This window comes from Pelodiscus sinensis, chromosome 8, assembly GCF_049634645.1.
Source record: "Pelodiscus sinensis isolate JC-2024 chromosome 8, ASM4963464v1, whole genome shotgun sequence".
NCBI lineage: Eukaryota > Metazoa > Chordata > Testudines > Trionychidae > Pelodiscus > Pelodiscus sinensis.
This window is the reverse complement of record NC_134718.1, coordinates 52109442-52134873: the sequence shown is the minus strand read 5'-3', so window position 1 is coordinate 52134873 and position 25432 is coordinate 52109442. Positions and strand designations below refer to the sequence as shown.

General features: G+C 39.2%; 2 protein-coding genes across 4 annotated transcripts in view; one reads left to right on the top strand and one right to left on the bottom strand.

Annotated features, from left to right (window-relative positions):
• Positions 1-25432, top strand: part of DOCK1 (dedicator of cytokinesis 1) — a 572428-nt gene that overhangs the window by 248572 nt on the left and 298424 nt on the right. The gene's annotated exons all lie outside the window — the stretch shown is intronic.
• The window catches only part of INSYN2A (inhibitory synaptic factor 2A), a 78687-nt gene that overhangs the window by 41887 nt on the left and 11368 nt on the right, over positions 1-25432 (bottom strand). For both annotated transcript variants that reach the window (XM_006130182.4, XM_025188252.2), the window contains exon 2: positions 10722-11919. In XM_006130182.4, coding sequence (XP_006130244.1) covers positions 10722-11914 — 1193 coding nt within the window. In that variant the 5' untranslated portion in view covers positions 11915-11919. The remainder of the gene's footprint in view (positions 1-10721; positions 11920-25432) is intronic.

The following is a 25432-nucleotide window of genomic DNA, read 5'->3' as shown; positions in this document are numbered from 1 at the left end:
AATTAGCCACTTTTTGTGGAAAATCCGAGATATCCTTTCAGAATGTTAGGAACCAACAGACATATAAACATCACGTAAAGCAGGGGTGGGAAATGCTTTTTTGGTCAGGGGCCACTGACCCACAGAAAAATCAGTCAGGGACCACAAGCAAGCGAGAGGCCAAAAAAAAAAAAAAAAAAAAAAGGCAACCCAACCCCAAACCTCCAACCTTTCATTGACATTCCCTCTGACAGAGAAGGAGACACTCCCCACATGCCCCAGGCTAGTAGATTTTGTGTGCTCTAGCCCTATGATGGAGTGGCAAGGGGCTGGAGTGCCAACTTAAGCTCCCCAATGCTGGGGGGAGCCCTGAGCCTCGGGCTGGATCCAGGCTAGCTGGGGGCCACATTTGGCCCCCACGCTTGATATGTTCCCCACCTTTGAAGCAAAGTGTTATCAACCTAGCACAACAAGAGGCACTACAGAAAATGTAGCCCTCATCTATTACTTTGATCCCTGACTCTGCTGATTCTCTTTCACAAGCCAAGTGTATGAGACCTATTAGATGAGACTAGTGCCATTTTCTCTTGAGAAGAAATTCTATCATCCTACAGTAACCCTAATCCAACCAGCACTTAAACCATTGCTTCAGGCAACTGTTCTCTTTACCGCTCAGTGTGTAAGCTCTTAAGTAGTTTGCTTAGAAATAGGGAGGCAGCCCTTGGTGAGCTTCATCTTGTTTTAATATTCCAATACCCTGGACCTCTTCCAATCAGTTTTCATTCAGATATGAAGCAGACATGGTGCTGGTGGCAATGAGGAATGTTTTGGTTATGGACAAGGTTTGTATGGCAATGTTCACTTTCACTTTTCCAATTCATATATAGAATACATTTTGTTATGTGCACTGAAGCATGTGCAGATTTGCACCACCAGTAGAAACACTTGCTGCCGGCTGTCGGCACTTTGCTAATCAGTTTGCCTGCACCTGAATGTCTCTTGGGTGTCCGTCTAAGTGCTCAGCTAACACAGAACACTGCTATAGCCATGTTGGACTGGTTTGTCAGTTTTGATGTAGTTGACCATAGCCATTGGCTCCTCCACCTCAAAAAGTTCTTATTGGTAGAGTTCTACAGAGATCCATTAGGAAGCTACTAAAGGAAATTATGCAACAATATTGATTAGATCAGCAAATTACAAATGAAACCCAGCTCTTATATCAAAGACAAATAGCACCATCTCCCACCTATCAAGGTGCCTGACCAAGATCAGCAACTAGTTAGTGAGGTTGGCTTTAAAACTGAATCTCGAAAAGACAGAATGATACTGTAATGGTAGTGGGGGAGGAGGGAGAGACAGACACATACAATACACTATTGATTACATACATGCCTGAAATCAGATTGCTTAAAGTGTGCAAAGACCTTTTGCCCAATTCAATTCCTTGTTGCTTCTATCTGTATCATATAAGTAGACTGCATTGTGTTCCACACATTTGATGATGATTCTCTGGACCTTGATAAGCTGCTGAAATTGAATAGTTCAGAACAGAGCAGCCAGTCTGCTAAGCAAAATAAAGCACTTAGAGCATCTTAACCAAGCTTTCTTCTCCTTATTAGGATTTCATTGAATAACAGGTCAGAGTAAAGGTTTTGGCCTTCATCTTCAAAGCTCTCCATAGAACTAAACTGATTTTATTAAGAACCACTTCAAGTGACCTCCCACAATCTAGAACTTGCTCCAGAATGTGTGATCATGAGCTCTTAGCAATTTCAGAGCAAAACTGACCCCTTTCAGTCTAACCTTTTCACAATAATAGCCCACATTCTTGAAATCTGGTATTGTCTTTTGTTTGTTGTTGTTTTTCTGATCTGTGTAAAAGGTTTGAATGTATTTCTGTGTAATTCAAAGTTTTGGGAGGTGAGTGCTCCTGGTTATCATATGTGATAGATTGATATTTCTGAGAACAATACTAGTTCAAATGTGGATATCTTTTAAAGCTGTGTGCATCTCATTTTAGCATTTGGATAGATACCTGGCTTTCTGCCCTGGCTCTCTGGCTTCTCTCACCACTGACAGTCAAAATGAATTTATTACAGGATTACTCTACTCATTTAAAGTGAAAATTATAATTTACTGCCTAAATTGTATCTGTTTTAAATGATAAGTAGAAAAGTTGTCCTTGCTAGTACATATTTTGGAGGATCGTATGAGGAATGGAGGGTCAACATCTGGAATTGTATCACAACTAATATGAGTAGATATTCCAGGAAAGCTAGTTAACATTTTACCACAGTACAAAGGAAAGTGGGAAATTTTGAGAACTAATACTCTGCAAGTGTTAGTCGTGAATCGCAAAGAACCCAGATTACAATTACTTTTATACCTCTACTGTCTTCCTAACTTCAAAGTCTCATCATGCTGAGGGACCTTATTCTTAGACACATTTCAGAGTTCTTCCTGAAGGAAAGGTAAAATATGAGACTTGAATTTGTATTTACAATCAGTCACATTAAACAGCTGCTAGAAGTACATGACACTCTTCTCTGAATGCCTCACATGTTGGCTCATCTGGCAGGCCAGATAGAAAGTTTGATTCCAATTTAATGGCTATTTTTGACAGAAAATATTCTAATTGTGTTTGTGCAGTATGTGCAGCCAAGCTAAGAATGAATTAGTAAAATGAGATGTGTTTCCTGAGATACTAACTGTTCTGATGTATTTTTTTGAGGAAAAAGGTATTAAGATTCTGAAACTCACTCAGTTATTGAAATTTTTCCTACTCTATTTTCTCTGTCTTAAGTTTCCTTTTTCAGTGGTTTTGTATGACCTAATCACTTGAACAACCTCCTCATTCTGTATTAATTGTCTTATTTTATTTTTCAGATTGCCTTTTGATTTTTCTGATTAGACACATGGCAGGGCAAATTACTGTATTTCTGTAATACTGTCACAATATCTGGGTCCTCTGAAAAGGTGTTTTAAGCCTATCCTATGAATGGAGAAAGACTGTCCTTCCTTGTCTCCTGTCTCTAGACATTTAATCCAAGAGGAATACAACAATTACATCCAATTGCCATGAAAATACCTCCCCAAAAATAGAAGTCTTGCATCATGATCTGAAAGTCATAAGATGTGAATTCAGTTCACATCTTATAGAAATCAACTTTACAGATACTGGTCCTTCAGCGCTACTTTCTGCTCCCCCTGCATGGATAATATTTTACTAGTATTTGAAGTCGGTTGAAAAATCTGACTGCTAGTAAGAACACAGTAGAACCATCTAGATTTAGCTGTGTCCTCACATGTCTAGTCCAAACTGCCTGGTGGTTGAGATGCAAACCAGAAGTGTGAGTTAGTCTGTGATTTAAACTTGAAAGGCCATCAACAGATCCAGCACCAATCTTGAATTTATTTGCAAGATCTTCAGTTTGGGGCCTACCAATTCCTCTTGCACAGAATTTTCAAGTAGTATTTTAGGAAGGTGTGTGACCCTGGGTGTGATTTGGAAGCAATAAATGTTTGAAATAGATGTCTCTGCCATCACAACCAGTATGGGGGGAGGTCACAAGGTCTGTATCCCAAGCATGTAGTATATCCTAAGATTGCCCAATCACCAGTATGTAGCACTTGTGCTCTGTGCCCACTATGTTTTATTATGGAAGAGATGCAAGGGGAAAGGTGTGGTAGCTACGTACATAGCACCTACCAAAAGGCATCTATATGAACATTTAATGCTCTGGCTGGAGGTGATAGATATGAAGCTAGAATTAGAACAACAGGATAGCACAGATGAGAAAGAAGTGGACCTTCTCTCTCCCTTGCTGTTCCCACAAAAGCATTAGCCACAGAAGTGCTATAGTAGAGTAAAGCGGATGTGTTATATGTCAGAATGTGACCCTATGCAAGAAGGCAAACAATGTTTGGACCAAGATTACTACTGCTTTAAGAAATGAGAGAAGTAGTCTGACAGTTCAGACACAGACTATTAATTTTTAGAATCAGAGTTGAATGAACTTTATATGTTGGATGTTCCCAAAAGAGGGTGTGTGTAGAGGGTAAGGGGAGTAAAGACAGAGATGCTGCGTTTCTTTTAGATAACCTAGAAAATTAAAAACACAACTGCTACTAGTAGTAGCATGGCTGTGTCACAGAGGATAAGAAAAAATGTTTGATGGAAAGATATGAGAGACAGTGAAAAGGGCTCTATAAGTAAAAGAAATGTTTGAGGAAATAGCCATATAATCCCATACAGCCATATAATCCCATACAGCTCGGCAACATAAATCAGAGATCCTATCTACAGAATTTCAGTCTACTTGACTATATAGTAGAAAGGGCTTAGCTCATAGCCATTAGTCATATTTACAAGTTTCAAAGGACTGACCAGTGTTCCACAATTTAACAAATCACTTAAGTATGTTGCAAATCCTCCTAATGCACAGTACCACGGTTAACATTTTTAAGGCAAAAATTGCTTCAAATTCTGCTTTCAGTGGCTTCTGTGCATCCTCACTGGCATAACTAAGTTTGCACAGATGGAACAGGAGAATTTGGCTCAACAAATGTGTATCCATTGCAGACTACATGATGATGACAGCTCACTAAGAGGTATTCCAAATATCTGCCCAGAGTTGCCAGTAGGGAGCTTGTGGGGTGTTTTTTGGAGCCACATCTTGTGTCTTTAATTTCGAGAGAGATTACTCAGTATCTTATACACTGTCAGGTTTCACTAACAGTGTAAGTCTAAATCCATCACCATGTTCCATAACCTAAATATGTACATATTTTAAATGTCCTTTTGCACAATCCTGTTTTTCCTATATCACTTTTGTAGTGGCTTGCTGTACTACAAAAAAGTTACAATTTTTCTCTAAAATGAATTGCTAACCAAATTTTAAACAATGATTATATAATTGGTATTTTACATATGTCACTTGTAAGCTTTAATTTTCTAAAGGCTGCCTAAAATGTTCAACCCACCACCTCCCCCCCCTTTACTTTTTCTTGTTAACAGTGCCCTCTTTGAAATTTGACTATAGTTGTCATACCAAATTTTAGTTTCTCTGGGAAAATCCTACAAAATGTTCAGACATTTACTCTCTTAACTTTATTTAATGTGTTTTTTTAAAAAATAAAACCTCAAACATTCAGCATGGACAGTAGTGTTTCTTCATGGTCCAATTTTAATGTGTGAAAAGCATACAAGGATCTGAAACCAGGCTAGAGGCAAGAGAGACATCAGATTGCATTTCTCTGACTCTGGGAGAAGGAAATGTGACCAATGTACAGTTTCTGCATGTAAACCAGAAAGAGCCAAAGAGAGCCCTCTACTTGCTATCAAGTATTACAGCTGCACTCTTTGTAGCACTTGTTCAGAATTCATTTTCCATGTAGTCAAGTATTGCTGCGTGTTGTTACTGTATCAACAAATATGAGTAGAGAAAATGTAAAAATGACAGTCTTAAAAAGTAAACACGGATGCTTGTCACCCAGAGGCTGATGCCACTAGCTCTGGAGATGTTGATATAGCTGTTGCTGGCACAGATACATTTAGTAATGAGTGGCACATCATAGCAGTTCAAGACCTGTGAACATTATTCCACTGAACACTTCCACAATACTTAGGACCCCTGACTTGGAGTCACCGTAGAAAAAAAATGTTGTGGAAATGAATAAGTTCTGGAAGAAAACTCCTAGAACAGTGCAAGGAATTAACATATTTGAGATTTGTCTCTTTTGGGGGAAAAGTGTTATTAAGATACAGATGAACATCATGAGGTAGACATTTTCTAAACGAACTGAATGCTCTTTCAGCCAGTCCTATGGGATCTGATCAATGGAGCATGGACACACTCCAAGCATAGGGTCAGATTCTTTTTTAGTCTCTTTGTGTAGCTCATTTAATGCAATTGGTTTGGCAAGCAGCAAGAGCTAGCATTCTGAGAATTTCCTTGGCATAGGCAGTCAGGTAATGATTCCAGCTTTTGCATAACACCCTGACTTTTAAGTAGGCAAGGATGGGACCCTAAAAACTACTTATACTAACTGGGAGAGGGTTCATGGTTCTGTAACAGTCTCCCCTGAAACACCATATAAACTCATGACACCAAACATATTGCTGACATACTATTTATAAAGAATGTCATCTGGGATTTTAAATTAATCCAGGACCATACTGATCTTCATAACCATTGTGTGATGTATGTATAGATGATATTTAAGAAGCTGTGTATATGTACTAAATAGATATCTAAATAAAGGCAGGGCTGACAAACAGGCTTTGAGTTAGACAAAGGAAGTTGTCTCACTACTGGATATGTAAATTAAGCATTGTGAGTCAACACAATGAAGGCTAATCTGCATATGGAGAAAACGGCATAGGGAGGACACCGGAGACTAAATCACAAGGGATATTTCAACTCTGCAGGCAAAACAATGAAAAATTATATGAAGGCAAAAAGGACATTTTTATCTATCACCAAGGGAGCAAAATGGATAGCACTTTTTGCATTCATGAAAGGTGGACGCTGGGAAATTGTTTCAGGTGAGAGTCTGTTAAAGTTAAGTTCGGACTCTTAAGAAGCATTTGTTTTATATGTGATCATTCATGTTTCTATTTTCCTTACTTAGTATTTCTTAAATACTTATCTCAAGGCTATAATGTTATAAAGGTGCTGACTCTGAAATGTTTCAGACAGGATGTAGATAAGCTATTCCCTTAGGGACAGCAAACATGGTAACTTCTGTCAGTGTCTAGTGATAGTAGCTGGATACTACAGGAGATATGGTCAGAAACACTCTGGGGCTAGAGTACATTTATTGTTACCTGTGTGGCAAAGTAACAAACTGGTGATATCAGGGAGCTGAGCAGGGTGATTTTTATAAGGACAGTCAGATGCCGTTTGGATGGTTCACTGTTTGATTTGAGACGCCTTACTGCAAAGACCAAGACATTGGAGAGGCTTATCACCGAAGCACTGTTTGCTGATGACTGCGCCCTTATGACACACCAAGAGAACCACCTGCAGACCATCACTGACAGGTTCTCTGAAGCATCCAAACTATTTGGTCTTGCAATTAGCCTCGGAAAGACAGAAGTCCTCTTCCAGAACTGCACCAAATAGTTCTCCTCCACAGCCATGCATCACTGTCGATGGCACACAAGTGAAGATAGCGGACAGCTTAATGTACCTGGACAGCACGATAACAAGTGATGGGTCCATTGACAAAGAGATTACAGTGAGGATCCAGAAAGCCAGTCGGGCACTTGGGAGATTGCGTATTAAAGTTCTCCATCATAAAGATATTCGCCTTTCAACTAAACTCAAAGTGTATATATAATACCATGGTCCTCACCTCTCTCCTGTATGGCTGTGAAACATGGCCTGTATCATAGGCACATCAAGCGGATGGAGCAGTTTCACATGCGTTCCCTACAATCAATCATGCAAGTACGCTGGCAGGACCGAATTACTAACCAAGAAGTGCTTGATAGAGCTAGTTCCACAAGCATCGAAGCCAAGATCCTCCAGACCCAGCTTCGATGGTCTGGCCATGTTCTCCGCATGGATGAAAGCAGGATCCCGAGGCAGCTGTTCTACGAGGAGCTGGTATGTGGTAGTCGCAAACAGTGACGCCGGAGGAAGAGATATAAGGATAACCTGAAGACCAACTCACAGTGGACAGGCCTTCAGCCTTCACAATTTGAAATAGCTGCTGCAGACAGGACTAATAGGCGTTCCCTTACAAGGAAAGCAGTGACAAAGTTTGAGGATGATCGCCACCCACGCCTCGCAGCGGCCCGTGGAAGATGACATAGAGCTGCATTCTCTCCTGTCCTGACAACCGGCGTCCCATGCCCTATCTGTATGCTTTGACCTTTGGGCTCCGGATCCACATGCATTTCCACAAATGAAATGCACAACATGTCTTCCTTGGCTCCCAAGAGACAACCAACAATTATAGGAGATATGGTCAGAGACACTCTAGGGCTAGAGTATACTTATTGTTACCTGTGTGGTAAAGTAACAAACCGGTGATATCAGGGAGCTGAGCAGAGTGATTTTTATAAGGACGGTCCCAATATGTGGGGCTTCGTCTTATGTGAGTGCCTATTATCCCCAACCCCCACTATCTAGTCATCTTAGAGGTGACTTCCAGTTAAGCCCACACGAGTCACTCTCTTGCTGAGGCGGGGGAGGGGGGGTAACAAGGTGACTGAGTGTCCTGGGCACCCCAAATCCATCAAGATATGCCAAGAGAATGTGTGCCTGGTGCACACAAAGTCTATTGCCATCTGGTGTAGCTTAAAGCAGCCCTACATTCCATCTTGCCATCCTAATAAATATTACACTGAAGAGGTAATCTTACCATAAAGATGCCACATTCTGTGGTCTGTGTCTAGTTATATTTTATACTGCAACAGATTTGTTTTATAACTCCTTAATATACCATTATATTAGGAAAGAATATAAACACAGCAGGCCTTTTTTCAAAACTAAACTCTTCAGCTATTATAAATAATGACAAACATCATTAGTTAACAGTCCTCATGTTAGATTAAGAAACCCCAATCTTTAAAAATGAAGACCATTTTGTATCTTATAATTGATAGTAAAATATCAATTATTGATCAACAAAAGGGAGTGAATTCAGACTGACAAGATGTATGTGATCTTATATTCATATGTTATGGCCAGCATAAAAGCCCATACCAAGGGGGTTTAAAATGTAATTGCTAATGGAACTTTCACAATAGTCCAGGTATCAAGTGGTTCAATTGTCCAGAAGTATTACATTATTCCTGGCTTGCAAGTGCATACTGTTTGAACCTGTTGCAGTTCACCTATTTTAAACAATTTGAGCCCAGATAAGGGGTGCTGGAAGTGGTGGGGTATGTCAGGGGGGAAAAAAACACAGTAGAAAATGGAATTCTAATATCTCGTATATTAGTGATCAGAATGAAAAAAGGCCTTACTCTCTTGATCAGTTTGCAAGGTATGGGGAAGATGGGAGTAACAGCCAATACTAATATTATTTGGAATCTTATTGTATGTGTATGGATTCTAGGATACAAGAGAAACAAGGTGGGTGAGGTAATATATTGTATGGGACCATCTTTGGTTGGTGGAAGAGATAAACATTTGAGCTACACAGAGCTCTGTTTATCTCGAAAGCTTGTCTCTTACACCACCAGAAGTTGCTCAACAAAATATCCATCTTCATCCATCTTGTATCTTTCAATGCTAATATTGTTAGGATTTGTTATTATTTTGAAAGAAGACTTTCATTGTTATCAATGAGAGGAAAAGCAGGATAAGGACTTTGTCATGTTGCAAAACTTTATAACGGATCATTTACTGATTATAATAGGAGTTGTGGTTTTGGGAAGGCAATTCATCAGTGCTGTTGGAATGGATGGAATCTTAATACTGGGTGTATTGAATGGAATCATCAGTTTGAGGAGGAATATAGGGCAGAATTGTAGGTGGTCAGAGGAGTTGCCCTTTAAATAAAAAGTGTATCTTTGAGTTCGTTATTTCAGCTGTTGCTTGAGAGAGTAAATGCTTGGTCTGAAAGACTAAACACTACTAGTCTATCCTGAATGTACTATAACGTTAATCTGTAAGTACAAATTAAAATAAAGCCAGTTTTCCCCAATACATGACTTGACATGTAAATTATTTATAAACATTCTATTTCGAGATTTAAGGACTGAACATTCTTTAGAATGAACAAATTAAAGTGTCTTGTTCCTGTTTTGCTGATGAGGAAAAATACAATGTACTCCAAACTTTATATATTATAATAGTGTTAAAAATGAGTGAGCAATTGTTAGAAAAATGTTTCTAAAATGCAGTCATTGAGTAGAAACTAGCAAATGACCATGAATCCTTATAGTGTTAAATGAAGATAATGTATATGGGAGGCCAAAAGCACATCAGGATTGCAATGATCAGATAAAGACTAAATTATCTGCATTTGGCTAAATAACTAACACCTGTACCATTCATGCAGTACTTCTTTTAGAAAATTTGTAAGTTTCTGGAAGAAAACATAAATAAGTACAAATTATTTTCCTTTTGGTCGTAATGACATTTTTTGCATATTTTGGACAGTAACAGCATTGTGCAGAAGACTGGCTATTCAAATATTTAATTTATATTAAATATCTGAAGTAATATATATAGTATTAAAAACTCTTAAGTTTAAAGAATAAAACAATCAAGATTGTAAAGTTAATGAGATTGTTCAGTTGTATTAATATCCCTTACTCTTAAAAGATAAATCTATTATAGAATGAGGTCTTTCTTCTAATTTTAATGCCAAACAGAGAATTATTGTTCATACAAGTTGTTGATATAAAAAGCATACTGAATAATTCATATTCTAAAAGGTATTTTGTTATGTGCATATTTGGAAAAGTGAAATAGCTTCCGTGTCATTTCAGGCACTAATCCTCACACTAATAGATTCAATTCCTTCACAAAAATACATATACATATACATATATGAATCAAGTAAATATTCAGCCTACGGAATTTAAATAACTTATATTTTAAGAAGTTAATCTAGGACATATTTCCAAAGCAAAAACATTCAGTATATGTTAGCAATATGAAACTGGTTCAGTACTGGAATCTACTTAAGGTTTATGCTCCTTGTGTAGATTAAATTAACAAATTTAAATGACAGTACATATTAAGAAATCTTTTTAAAATATTTTAGTTTATACTTACCCTTCTCTATGAGCTTCTCCTTTTTCTAGCTCCTGAATGACACCCAACAGCACTTTTATGGTTTCCTGGCTTGAGCTGATCAAATTCTCCATCATCTGAAGCTGTGCTTTCAAGTCTACCACTTCTGTACGAGGCACAATTTGTTGGCATTCTTCACTCACAGCAACTGCTGTCTGACAAGGCTGGTTTTCTTCCATAGGTGAAACATTTATCTGAAGGGTCTGTTCATTACATTCGGCTGATGGGCACTGTGCCTGTGTTGAGTAGGCCTGAGCATTCACTGATTGGGATTGCAGACCATTAAGATGCACAGTTCTCCTTTTTTCCTCCTCTATTGCTGGGCAGAGTGACCACTCAGTCTCTGCTGCAGAGTTTTGCAGGTCAGGCTGTGTGGCATGTGAACTGGAAGCAGGTAAATAAATTGTAGCTACTTCCGTCTTAAACACTTTCCCATGTGCTGATTGATTAGATTCCTCAATATCCAGTGGTCCTGTATCATGTTTTGCGTTATCATGCAGCTGGTAATCAGGCTCTTCTGAAGTAGAGTCTGCTGAGTTTTGAAGAGAAGGAGGTTCTTTAGTACAGCTGTGCAAATCAGTGCTTCTACATGCCTCTGAACAGTTGTCACTAGAAGGCTGTTCTACTGCATTCATGCGTTCATTAGTATGGGAAATAAACTCTGCTGTCTTTAGGTCACTGATTTTGCTACTATGAGCAGCCTCCCCTGAGTTTTTATTATCTTTATCCTTAATATCTATTAAAAATCCATTGTTTTCACTCTTAAAGGTGTCAACAGCTGAGATGCTTTTAATAATATTCCCTTTTTTGCGATCCAAAGGAAATGTCTGGTAACACTTTTTAAGATCTGGTGAGGTCTGAACTCCTGTGCTCTTAGTGACATTAGGTATTGACCTTCGTGCAGGGACCGTCATATATTTACGATAAGCTGCTTTATAAGAGATGGGTTTTGTTTCTTTTTTGTCTGCATGCTGTATTGTAGATAGTTGTTTCTCCCTTTGTTCATTCTGGGCCTCGCAGATATCTTTAAATCTCACCTGAAGGGCTTTGTTTCTTTTCTTAATCTGTCGGTTGGGATCCAATGCATATTTCATCTCCAAAGCAAGTGAAGCTGCTGGCTCAACTTCACTTTCAGTGGTTGTGAGTAAGCATTTGCTGGATTCCTTACTCACCATGATGCCTGTATTTAAAAACAGGTTAAGAAGTCTTTTATTAACACAGAAATGTTTTTTTCAATTCAAATACTATAAACTTGTAGAAAATATTTTCAAGTAGTTTCCTTTTATGTTTGGGGGAAAACAGGCTGTCTGAGGAAAAACTAGAGCCTCGTGATAACTTGAAATAGTTTTATTTCATTTGCCCTAGGGAAAATTGTGTATTGCTCTGCTGAATGTTTTATTATAATCAACATTTCTCAGAATCCAAAATTTGAAAATACTTATAGGCAGGGTGACTGCCAATGAACATTGCTGGGTTTTCATGAACGATGCCCCGTTCTTGCAAGAATCATGAAATTTAAGTTCTATGAATGCTTCATAGTCCCCCCCATTATTGTCATTGAGTTAATTTTTGGCTCTACTAATTTTTTTAAACATTGCCTAATTAATTTCTGATTAGATTTAAAGAACAATTGTCTTTAAATCCCCTGGCTATATAATCCAGCTTTTGTAGTTCAAGGGTAGAAGTGTATGCATGTATCTAAGATCAGAACATTTGAAAGGATTAGTAATTTGTGCAGTTGGTATAGAGCTTAATAGGTTTTGTTTGTATATTAGATCATATTGACAGATTAAATATTTGGAACGTGTTGCTCTGCTTGAGAAGACATCCAGATTTTAAAAACATATTCATAGCCTTTTGCAAGCAAGTACAATGAGTATGTTGGAGGGCATTCTCATTACTGCTTCTCTGAGATAAGGTCTACACTAAAGGGAAAGGTTGAATTACGATACGCAACTCCAGCTATATTAATTACATAGCTGGAGTTGATATACCTTAATTTGAGTTTCAGCACAGTCTCCACAGTGGGAGGCCAATGGGAGCAAATGTTGGCTTCTCTTATTCCTCACAAGGAGCAGGAGTAAAAGCCCCGATGGGGGGCTCCCTCAATGTTCAGTTTACTAGATCCACTAAATCTAACTCTGGAAGATAGATTGCGACAGTGTCGATCTTCCCCATAGTGAAAATACGGCCTGAATGGATTCATCAGAACTTTTTATATCTGAAAGACAGAAAACCAGAGTTGTAATTTTTTATTCAGATAGCCTGTTTTTTAAATAGCTATTAAAACAGGAAATTCTGCCTTAAAGAAATAGTAAAACATGGAGCTGTTTTGAGCATTCAGTTTTTGTTATATGGTGAATTAAGTGTAGCTATGATACAAGTGGCTGATTATTCCACAGTAGGAATGCCACTGAGGTAACACCTTAACTTATTATGCTGTTTCACAGCAGTTTTATGTGCATGGGAAAGTTTACATGATTGCTGAAGTAAGAACATGCATTTGAGCCTAATAAATACAATAATAATAATAAAATAATAATAATAATAAATATATGTATTGGCAGCAAGAATTTCACAGGGGACAAATGTGTGGAAAATAGTGTTTTCTTTAAAAAGCTGTTTACATAACTAATCCCTTTTCATTGTATTTCCTCCAATTTTTAAGCATTTATATTGGAATGAGATTTCTATCCCACACAATCTTTTCTGCTTGATCCTGAAATGAAGTCATAATCCTGAATACCAGTCTGTTGCCATGGAAAGACTTCTACTTATAGTGAAATCTGTATATCTCAACGTGCTTTACAAACATCATTAAAGCCTCCTTATGTTCCTAAGAAGATAAATTGTTATTATTCCCATTGTATAGAAGGGGAAGCACAGGCAGAGAGGTAGTGACTTCCTCAAGGTCACAAAGCAAGCCAATGACACAATTGAGAAGAGAATCTGAGAGTCCTTATAGCAGGCTGGAATTGTACCCAGTAGTTCTTACTCCCATCCCCCTGCTCAAACCATTAGAAATTTCGTTATTACATGATTGTGATGGTACTAATTCATCATTATGAAAGTGTTTCACATATATCTATATATAATTAGGATAAGATGTAAAGAAAATAATCAGACTAAAACTTTATATTCTTCATTTATTTGCTCATATCAATTCCATTATAGGTTTGCATGTGCCAACGTGTCATTGGAGATTTTTGTCTTAGCAGTGTCCATGGGGCCGGCTGCGTTTCCCCCTTGAGGCTGCACTCATGTGTCGGTATATTAGGCACTGCCAGCCCCATGCCCTCTCTGTTTGTTTGTTGCTTTTTTTTTCTTGTGTTAATTGTTGGATCACTCCTCTTCACCCCTTACCACTTTGAAGTCATGTAAGTCAGCTGCTGCCTATGAACAGGGCAGAATACTGATCCCCATTCTGCTCTTCACAGCAGAATGAAGGTCTGATTGCAGCTCCGGTGGGCATGCCTACAGAACCTTTAATTTAGCTAGCCACTGTAACAATAGCAGTGAAGATGTGGTGGCACCAGAGTCCGTACCAGTGGGCTTGTACTGCTGCAGTGAGCCCATGCTGAAATTTGTTGCCATATCTTCACTACTGTTGATGCCCATGTTAACTAGATTGAAACTAGTGCAAATGTCTCTCCCTGGGTGCTTCAGTCACACTTCATTTGTTGTTTACAAGAGCCCTAAATCAGTGGTTTTAAACTGTAAGTCATGTCTGAGGTCACTGGTCCTGCTGATCAATTCCTCCTCCTCCTCCCAGTGCCTCCTGCATGCTGCAGAATCTGTTCAGCGGCATGAAGTAAGTTTTGGGAGGAAGGGGTAGGAGTGGGAACAGAAAGCACTTGCAGTAGGAGGTGGAAAGAGGCAGGGAAGAAGGAGGGCAGGATGGAATAGTGGTGGGACCTTGAGAAGGGCTGAAGCGGAGGTGGGAAAAAAGATGGGATGGGGCCTTGGGATGGTGTGGAGTGGGAGTAGGGCCTTAGGCTGAGCAGGGGCTGAGGCCCCTCCCCCAGTCGAAATTAGAAGCCAGTGGGGAGGGGAGATTTGCAAAAAACAAAATGGGAATCCTCAAGTCAGGGCCACATTATGACTTTTGTGGGCCCTAGGCACTTTTGCCTTTGTGGGCCCCTTCTACCATAATAATATCAATATTAAAAATTATTTTTGATATAACTTTAAGTACTTCAACATTTTATTTTTTTTCTGTTTTAGGCAAAATTTAATAGATTTTCGTGGGCCCTAAAAGATTCATTTTTTTCTGATGTGAGAAAAAATTAAAACATTTTCTTTGACCCTAAAATTTCATTTTTTTTCTTCTGATTTTAAAATAAATTAAAACATTTTCGTGGGCCCCTAAAAGTATCGTGGGCCCTAGGCACTGTGCCTATTGGATAAGTCGGCCCTGCCTCAAGTTGCTAAAGTTTGAGAACCACTGCCCTAAATCATACTCTCTCTCTCTCTCTCTCTCTCTCTCTCTGGTGCTTTGTATGGGGTAAAGCCTGACGTCTAGAAGCAGCAAAATTTAATAGTTCAATGAGAGATGTGCAGAAATGCAATAGTATATTTGAATATCATTTTATAGATGACGTTTTCAGAGCCACTGAGGATATTTAGATATAGGGTGGAATTTTCAGAGATAGCAAACTGGTTTAGGAGCATTAACATTCAATAACTTGTGCTTCTTACCACTTTACTGCATCTGAAAATCTCATGCACAGCTCCCATTAATTGTAATGAACTGTATCCCTAAATTCTGTAGATCTGATCAACTATTAGCAATCACCTAAAGTAAGACTTTCTAGAAGCCAAAGCATATTCTGTCTAGTCTAAATCTATATTTATCACCATTACCTCAAGCTGGCTGTGGGTGAAATAGAGTCACTGTAGAAAGAGAAATTTCTGCAAGAGTCTGCAAGGGAAATGTTCAAACTGACAGTACGTCTAGACTACAGGCTTTTGTCGACAGAAGTTTTGTCGACAGATACTGTCGACAAAGCTTCTGTCGACAAAGAGCGTCTAGACTACATTCAGTTCTGTCGACAAAGCAAGCTGCTTTGTTGACAAAACCCTGTAGTCTAGACACAACCCTAGATGCAATAACACCTTCTGTCAACAGAACTCTGTCGACTAAAGGTGTTATGCCTCGTAAAATGAGGTTTACCAGCGTCGACAAAACTGCTGAGTTCTGCCGACGTTATGTCGACAGAACACAGCGGTAGTGTAGACGCAGGTATAGTTTTGTCGACAAAAGTCCACTTTTGTCGACAAAACTCTGTAGTCTAGACACACCCTGAGTGTGGGGGAGAGACAGAGAAGCAGAGTCAAAGCATTCAGATGATCACAGATTTTGCTGCCCTGTACTAGATTTCTAGGCTCAATATTATAAGGCCTTGACATGCAATTAAAATAGTAAGAGGCTCATCTATTGACACACCTGTTTCAAAGATGTTGGCATGCTGCATAAAGCTGCTGAAATTCTGCTGATTCATTGTGGAAAGTGTAGTTTCTTAACTCAACCCTGAATATATAAAGATGCCAGTACTCCTCTATGCAGTGGTAACAGGGAGCTAGGATAGAGGAAGTCCTGGAAGAAAATGCTAGCATCAGCCCTTATCCTGTGATCAAAATCTAGTTGACTATCAAATTTGGATTTGGGACGTAATTCTTCAGCACATCAGCTTGGCAGAGACCTTGGGGGTTTTTGCCTTCTATTCCACCGTGAAGCACAGGCTTTTGCAGATTTAAACCACTGTAAATGGTGGATTCTCTGTAACTTGCTTTAAATAATGATTTGAGGACTTTAGTAACTCATCCAGAGGTTATAGGGCTATTATTGGAGTTGGGTCAGTGAGGTTCTGTAGCCTGCAACATACATGAGGTCAGACTGAATTATCATGGTGGACCTTTCTGGCTTTAAAGTTTGAGTCTAACTCAGGGATTCTGGGAAAATCTCACCTCTCTGAAAAAGTCAATGGGAAAAACTCCCATTGATTTCATCTTGAGCATTCTTTGAGAACCAGATAGGGACTTATGGCAAATAGTTTAATGAGCCACAAAAATGTTGACCATGTTTGTTATGGAACAAAATATTAGTATACTGTGCTTGCTAGTTCCAGTTTTATTTTAACTCATATTCATCCATATCTGCTTCATTGGATTGGTGTCTATTTCTGTTACATGGATTCTGTATACTAAATGCCATCTGTTTCATAGCTCCCAAAAATAAAAAAACTTGAGCTAAAGATGGGTTTTCAGAAAGCTGGTAGTTAAGTTATGTAAAGCTTGGTAAAATACAATATGGAAACAAGCCAACTTGGAGAGAGCAGAAGTAGATTTCATTGAAGTAGGTAAAAAACATAGTAGTACACTCAATTGCATTTTTATCCTCCTATCATTTATTTATAGATTATCAAACCAAGAGGGACCATTGTGATTATCCCCTCTGACCCACCTGTGTAACAAAAACAATAGAAATTCCCTGAGTTAATTCCTATTTGAACTAGAGCATATCTTTTTATAAAAACATCCAATCCTGATTCTAAAATTGCCAGTGATAGAAAATCCAGCATAATAGTTGATAAATTGTTCCAATAGTTTATTACCTTCAGTATTAAAATGTATGCCCTATTTACAGTGTAAATGTGTCTAGCTTTAACTTCCAGCCTTTGGATCTTGTCAGCTCGTTTGTCTTATAGGTTGAAGAGCCAGTATCATATTTTTTACCTCATGTACTTTGAAGCCTTTATTAAGGCACCCCAAAGTTTCTCTTTAAGCCAAGTAGACTGAAGTCCTTTATTGCTATGAGACATGTTTTTCAATTCTTTTAATCGCTCTAGAAACTCTTGTCTGAGTCCTCTCCAATTTATTCTTTTTGAATTGGGAAAACCAAAACTGGATATAGTATACCTGAAGTGGTCACAACAGAGCCAAACATAAAGGGTATGTCTAGACTACATGCCTCTGTTGGCCGATCTGCATCTTGACTCACGCGCTGTGCCAACGATCAGCTGAGCCAGCACAGCACAGCAGCCATTTTTATTTTAATGAAGCCGGGGATATTTAAATCCCCACTTCATTGACTATGTCGGGTAGCCTATTTTACATGCCTCTGTCGGCAGAGGCATGTAGTCTAGACATACGCAAAGATAATACACATTCCCTAGTCCACTTGAGATTCCCCTATTTATATATCTGAGCACAACATCAGCCGTTCTGGTCCTAGTGTCTCACTGGGAGCTTATGTTAAGCTGATTATTTACCATGACCCCCAACTGCTTCTCCCAGTGCTGCTTTATTTGTAGATACAACTTTTTGTCTGGCTGTACTGAAACACATGTTTGTTTGCATCCAGCTTATCAAGTGATCCAGAATGCTCCGTATCAGTGACCCGTGCTCTTAGCTATTTGCTATTCCTCCAGTCATCTGAAAACTTTATCAGTAATGATGTTTTCTTTCAGTCATGAATTAAAAATGTTAAATTTTGTAGGCCAAGAACTTTTCCCTGGGGGGCTCCACTAGAAATGTGCTTGTTTGATGATGATTCCCCATTTATGATTACTTTTTGAAACCTGTCAGGTAGCCAGTTATTCATTTGCAAAATTACGAGAAACCAAGTTTTCCATTGCAATCTCTTAAATCAATGACCCACCAGGAAATGTAAGTGAATACAGTTATGAAATAAATACTTTGTCTGTGGATTATCAATTCGGTAACCTACTGCACCACTGGATAAAAACCGAACTATGAAACTGAATATGCTACATTTATTAAATTGTCGAACATTGAATAAGTATGCCTTAAGGGGCACTTTAAACAATTAAAAAAAATCCCCAAAACAAAACTTTGTGTTCAAAGTCCAGCCCTGAAAGACTCATAATGAAAACTTATTATAATAGTTACTAGTAACGTTAAGTATATGCACGCTGAGTGTTTCAGTGATTTTGCTATTTAGCATTAGAGTCTGCTAGCAAGCGATAGATTCAAAAGAATTGGTGTGTGAGGTTTTGTTCAATTTCCAGATTAATTTTCCCACTGCTTTGTTCCATATGCTTCAAGAATGTCTGTACATTAGGTTATTTTGGAATGAGGTAATCAACAAAATTTAAATTGTTCATAATACAGTAGTATCCAGGAATCTGATAATATTCTATGAAATAGGAATTAGATAAATGATGTAGTATATTTTGTGATGCAGTTAATTTTAATGTGGCTTTACTAGTGAGTAAATTGATACTTCAAAAATGGCTATTTCCCTTTCCCAATTGCATTTGCCTGAGCAATTCAGTTAGAGAGACTTTTATTTCCAGTAGCAGCTTGAACTAATAATTTTCTAGATATCTGTGATTAGGGGTAATTGCAACCAAAAAGGATAACTGTAAATTCTTAGCCTTACTTTGATTTCTATTTAGTGAGCATTGCAAATGCATATCTGCCAACAAAATGCCCAACAGTTGACGTATTGTAAAACTTTTTAAGTGTTTAAACTGTACTTTTATTTTTTATCTAATAAGTCTCAGAGGGTTAGTCTGAATCTGCAAAACTCAGAGGGTTAATCTGAATCTGAGTCCTTCGGCACTTTAGAGACTAACAGATTTATTGGGGTATAAGCTTTTATGGATAAAACCCACTTCATCAGATGAATTGGAATGGAATTTACAGAGGCATGGGTATATATAAGGACAACAAAGTAGGTGACTTCAGACAGATTGACGGAGCCAGATGAGTACCCAGAAATTACCTACTTCAGGACAGGCCCAAAAGGAAAATATCAGAACACCACAGGTTGTCACCTAGGCTGTGTCTAGACTACATGCCTCTGTCATCAGAGGCATGTAGATTAGACACATAGGCAAAGTCAAATGAAGCCGCGATTTAAATGATCGCGGCTTCATTTAAATTTACATGGCTGCCGCGCTGAGCTGACAAAAAGCTGATCAGCTGTTTGTCTGCTTAGCGAGCTAGTCTGGACGCTCACCTGCCGACATCAAAGCCCTTTGTCGGCAGACCCGTTATTCCTCGTGGGATGAGGTTTACTGGGGCTGCCGACAAAGGGCTTTGATGTCGGCAGGGGAGCGTCCAGACTAGCGCGCTGAGCGGACAAACAGCTGATCAGCTGTTTGTCGGCTCAGCGCGGCAGCCATGAAAATTTAAATGAAGCCGTGATCATTTAAATCGCGGCTTCATTTGCCTTTGCCAAAACAACAAATCTACATGGCTCCGTCGACGGAGCCATTTAGTTTAGACGTACCCCTACAGACCCCAGCTAAAACTCGCAATGCATCATTGACAATCTACAACTAATTACAAAAGCCACACCATCAAGGTCTCATCTACCTGCATATCCACCAACGTGATATATGTCATCATGTGCCAGCAATGCTCCTCTATCATGTATGTTGGCCAAACTGGACAGTCTCTACACCAAAGGACAAATGGACACAATTCAGACATCAGGAATAGTAACACATAAACCTGTTCGGGAACATTTTAAATCTCTCTGTACATTCAGTAATCGATTTAAAACTAGCCATCCTTCTATGAACGAATTTCAACACCTGATTACAAAGGTAGACAGGTGAACTGGAATTCAACACTATCATTTTAGGATTGAATAAGGATCTTAACTGGTTAACGCATTACAAAGGCAGTTTCCTCTCTCTCTTGATATCTACATTGCCACATCAACTGCTGTGAACTAGCCATTTCCACCCTGACTTGGTTAGCCTCATTTACACAAGTTTTCTCTTTCTTCTGTCCTTATATATAAACCCATGTCTCTGTAAACCCCACTCTAATTCAAATGATGAAATAGGTTTTACCAACTAAAGCTTATGCTCCAATAAATTTGTTAGTCTCTAAGGGCTTGTCTACACTATAGTTGCCACAGTCAATCAGCGTAGCTGGAGTTGTGGCCTAAGGTGCCATATGATTGAGTGGAGTTTTGGTTCTTGTTTTGTTTTTTTGAATGTGAATTGTTTTCAGCGAGAGACTGGAAACATATGCTATATTTAGCCAGACACTACTGTCCAGACTAAAGCCTGATCAAGAGTTAGGGATAAATAGTTCACTTGTATTTGGAAACCTGAATGAGCAATTTTGCAGAAGACTTTCCTTATTATTAGAGTGAGATCAAAGGATATGGAAGCTCACAGGCCTGCTCCATTCTCACATAAGTTAAAGCCAAAACTCACATTGATTTCACTGGGAGCAGTAGCAGGTTTTTTGCCAGATTGCAGCTCTTAATCTGTGCCACTGGACAACAGAGGATGAGAAACTGTAATATAACATAATCTCCCTTCCCATTCATAGACTCATATAACTGGAAGAGACCTCAGAAGGTCATCAAGTCCAGCCCCCTGCTCTAGGCAGGACCAATCCCAACTAAATCAACCCGGCCAGGGCTTTGTCAAGCCGGAACTTAAACACCTTCAGGGATGGAGACTCCACTACTTCCCTAGGTAACCCATTCCAGTGCTTCACCACCCTCCTAGTGAAATAGTTTATCCTAATATCCAACCTTGACCTCTCCATCCACAACTTGAGACCATTGTTCCTTGTTCTGCCATCTGTCACTACTGAGAACAGCCTCTCTCCATCCTCTTTGGAACCTCCCTTCAGGAAGTTGAAGGCTGCTATCAAATCTCCCCTCACTCTTCGCTTCTGCAGACTAAACAGACCCAACTCCCTCAGCCTCTCCTCACAAGTCCTATGCTCCAGCCCCCTAATCATTTTGGTTGCCCTCCGCTGGACCCTCTCTAATGCGTCCACATCCTTTTTGTAGTGGGGGGCCCAGAACTGGACACACTACTCCAGATGTGGTCTCACCAAAGCCGAATAAAGGGGAATAATGACATCTCTGGATCTGCTGGCAATGCTCCTCTTAATGCAACCTATTATGCCATTAGCCTTCTTGGCTACATGGGCACACTATTGACTCATATCCAGCTTCTCATCCACTGTAACCCCCAGATCCTCTTCTGCAGAACTACTACTTAGCTGGTTGGTCCCCAGCTTGTGACTATGCTTGGGATTCTTCCATCCCAAGTGCAGGACTTGTTGAACCTCATCAGATTTCTTGTGGCCCAATCCTCCAATTTGTCTAAGTCACTCTGGACCCTATCTCTGCCCTCAAGCGTATCTACCTCTCCCCCTAGCTTAGTGTCATCCGCAAACTTGCTGAGGGTGCAATCCATCCTCTCATCCAGGTCATTAATAAAGATATTGAACAAAACCGGTCCTAGAACGGAACCTTGGGGCACTCCACTAGAAACCGACCGCCATCCTGACTTTGAGCCATTGATCACTACCCGCTGGGCCCGGCCTTCTAGCCATCTTTCTAGCCATCTTACCATCCATTTATCCAATCCACATTCCCTTAACTTGCTGGCAAGAATACTGTGGGAGACCGTATCAAAAGCCTTGCTAAAGTCAAGGTATATAACATCCACTGACTTTCCCATGTCCACCGAGCCAGTTACCTCATCATAGAAGCTAATCAGATTGGTCAGGCACGACTTGCCCTTTGTGAATCCATGCTGACTATTCCTAATCACTTTCCTCTCATCCAAGTGCCTTAAAATGGATTCCTTAAGGATCCCTTCCATGATTTTTCCAGGAACCGAGGTAAGACTGACCAGCCTATAGTTCCCTGGATCGTCCTTCTTCCCTTGTTGTTATTTCTCTGTAATTCTGCTGCCATTACTTACTCTGTAGAGTTTTTGGTATACAAGACAAAGGGTGAAATAAACATTAAATTATATAAAATGTGTGCGCATGAGCCCTTGTTCAGAAATTTCCATAACTACTGAGATCACAATATGCATAAATACTGCAGAAGTTCATAGTTTGCTGGTGTCCATATTAGATACTGCATTATAGCGTCTTGTGCGGTAGCTACAACATTTAGAGAGATTAACTGATTGAATGTCATGATTTGCCAAGTTAAATATTAAAGAGATCACAGAGTTTATTCTTCTAGAAGCTAAATCCTAATCCTTGATTTCTTTGTTTTTTATTGAAGATAGCTCATGAGAAAAAGACTTCACTTTCTGTCTGAATATTGAAGTAGTTTATTAAACTGTATCAGAATGTGATGTCAAAAGTACTGAAAGAGACCGTCTTCATGGGAAGTCACAGTAGCTTTTTAAGTGTTCTGTAGCATATTAAACTGGATAATGCTGTCCCTATAATTCTTAATCCTCTGATGACAATCCAGATTTGTCAACATCTAGTTTTCAGCACTGGCATTTGAAAATCCCGCAAAGGATCCTATCCGATATTATTTGAGCCCCAGTTCTGCAAAGATGTATGCATATTAATTAGTCCTGTTAATGTCAATATGTAAAGTTAAATATGTATAAGCCTTTTTAGGATCAGGGTCTTGAGTCAAAGCTCAGTGAAGTCACTCACCTATTTGCAATATAAATTATATTACTGCGGTTTTATAAATTACTAGAAGATTCACTTGGCATTGCTCAGGTCCTTAACTCAAGTGTTGTTATTTTTCATTTAAACCATTATTCTGAGGTGGGGCTCTTGATGAGGGGTTCAGTATGCAGGCTGCATCAGCACTCTCTCACTGCAGCAATTTGGGGCCAGTGAGAAATGCCTGTACATGGCTGTCACAGTTGTAGTGGGCATATCTGAGGGAAGGGTGCATGTGCCTCCAGCTGGGGAACAGCAGGTGCACCAGCAAACAAAACTCTCTGAAGTAAGTAGTAGATAGCTTTCCCTTTCTCCACCCCTACTCTTTGTTAGGCTGGGGTTAGAGCTTTTCCCAGTCCCTATCTCTGGTCTTTTATACCCACTCTGGTCATGCTATAGTATAACAACCACTTGTATCAGACCCAACCCTTTCCTTTTTAATGAGAAACAATCTAATTACAGGCACATCCCATTGTCCTGACTCTTACCTTGTTGTAAGTTATGATAAGAGGAAGCTGCATAGCAAATTTGGTGGTCCTAGCTCTTACCATTTAGGAGTTCTTGAACAAACAGACATACACAGATAGAGAGAGTGATGCACAAACTCTGAAATATACAGTACATTGGTTTGTGAATGGGGAGGAAAAAATAGCCTCATAGTCTGAAAGAAATACTAAATTCAAATTTAAAATTGAATTATATTGTTTGCTGTGTAGAAACACGTATACATAAAATCTTCTTACAAAAAGTGGGTTTAATAAAATATATTTTTAACTTATTTTTTTATGACAGTTTAAGATGTAAATTTACAGATGGTATATTTTCACACACAATTGAAAGACTGCATGAATAACCTCTCTAAGGTTATATGCACACAACCAAGGATTCTGATTATATTTCATAGCCTAGAGTGAAATTCACCAATGTGCACAGGACTTGCTTTCACCTAGAGATGTGACTAATTGACTATCCAATAAGCTTTTGCTTATTGGATAGTTAACTAGGCCCTCCACTAGTTACTCCCCCACTCTCCCCCCGGCTGCCTCTATAAGAGGCACAAGGGGGTAGAGGAGCAGGAGCCAGTGCTGGGGGGAGCTGGCTTGAAAGCAGATTCCCCCAGCACCATCTCTGCGGGAGGGCAGGGCAGGCAGAGGGGTAGTGGGGACCGGGTGCAAGCAGGGAATCAGCTCATTCCTCGCTCACTCCTAGTCCCAGACACGCCTCTGCTTTTTAAATGTATTAAGAGCCAACTCTTATTACATTTAAAAGACTAAAGCTCAGCAGGGGGACCCATCTTAAGCCGGGACAACTGATTCCTGGCTTGCGGTGGGTCCCCCCTGCTGCGCACCAGCCTTTTAAATGGATTAAGAGTCCATCAGCTGCGGCTCCCTGCTTATTGACTAATCAACTCATTGATGGCAAATCACCACCTCACTCTAAGTACCATATGGCTAGTATTCTTCTAAAAGTGCCTTGAATTTCTGTTTACATTGTTTACAAAATACTATGTCTTTTTCTTCCAATTTCATGCATTATGGTCTTCCAGTAGACATAGTTAGGAATTTTTTTAGTGTGGTGCAATCGAGTTCACTGGAGATCCCACTCCTCCACCTCTCTTATAGTTAAGTCTATATTACTATGAAAAAAAACTTTACAAATCAGGAGACTCATCTCTTGAATATGGAACTGAGGATTACTCACATGCAAACAAAACTGTTCTGGAGAATTTTCCTTGCTGATACTAATTTTCTGTGCCAATTATTTGCAGAAACTTTTCCTGTGTAATACACATTTTTAATTGAGTTTTAAAATACAGGCACACTGCTATAGTTTGATTTCAAATCATAATCAGATGCTTTTAGATGTTTAGTTTTTGTGGTTAAAAAGCTCAAAGTGGTATTATTAAGAAAAGGAGTACATTTAGCTGATATTATACATAGTTGAAAATTGTCAGTTTTATACCCCAGTCTCTTAACTTTTTACTATATTTCCCACCTAGAATAATGGAGCAACAATGACAGTAATTGCCAAATTAAACTTTTTAAGAAATCTGTTTTGGAGACCTATGCATTTGCTTAATGACTCCTACTTTGTATATCAGACATCATTTTTCATCTTTTATCAAAGTTATTCTTTTATGGATCCCTTTTTTCACCACTGAAAGTACAAACTTCTCTAGCCATGTACCTCCCCTCTCTCGATACCTGTGTATCATGGCAAGAAATCAGAGCAATCTCATAGTGAGCCCAGAGTGATTC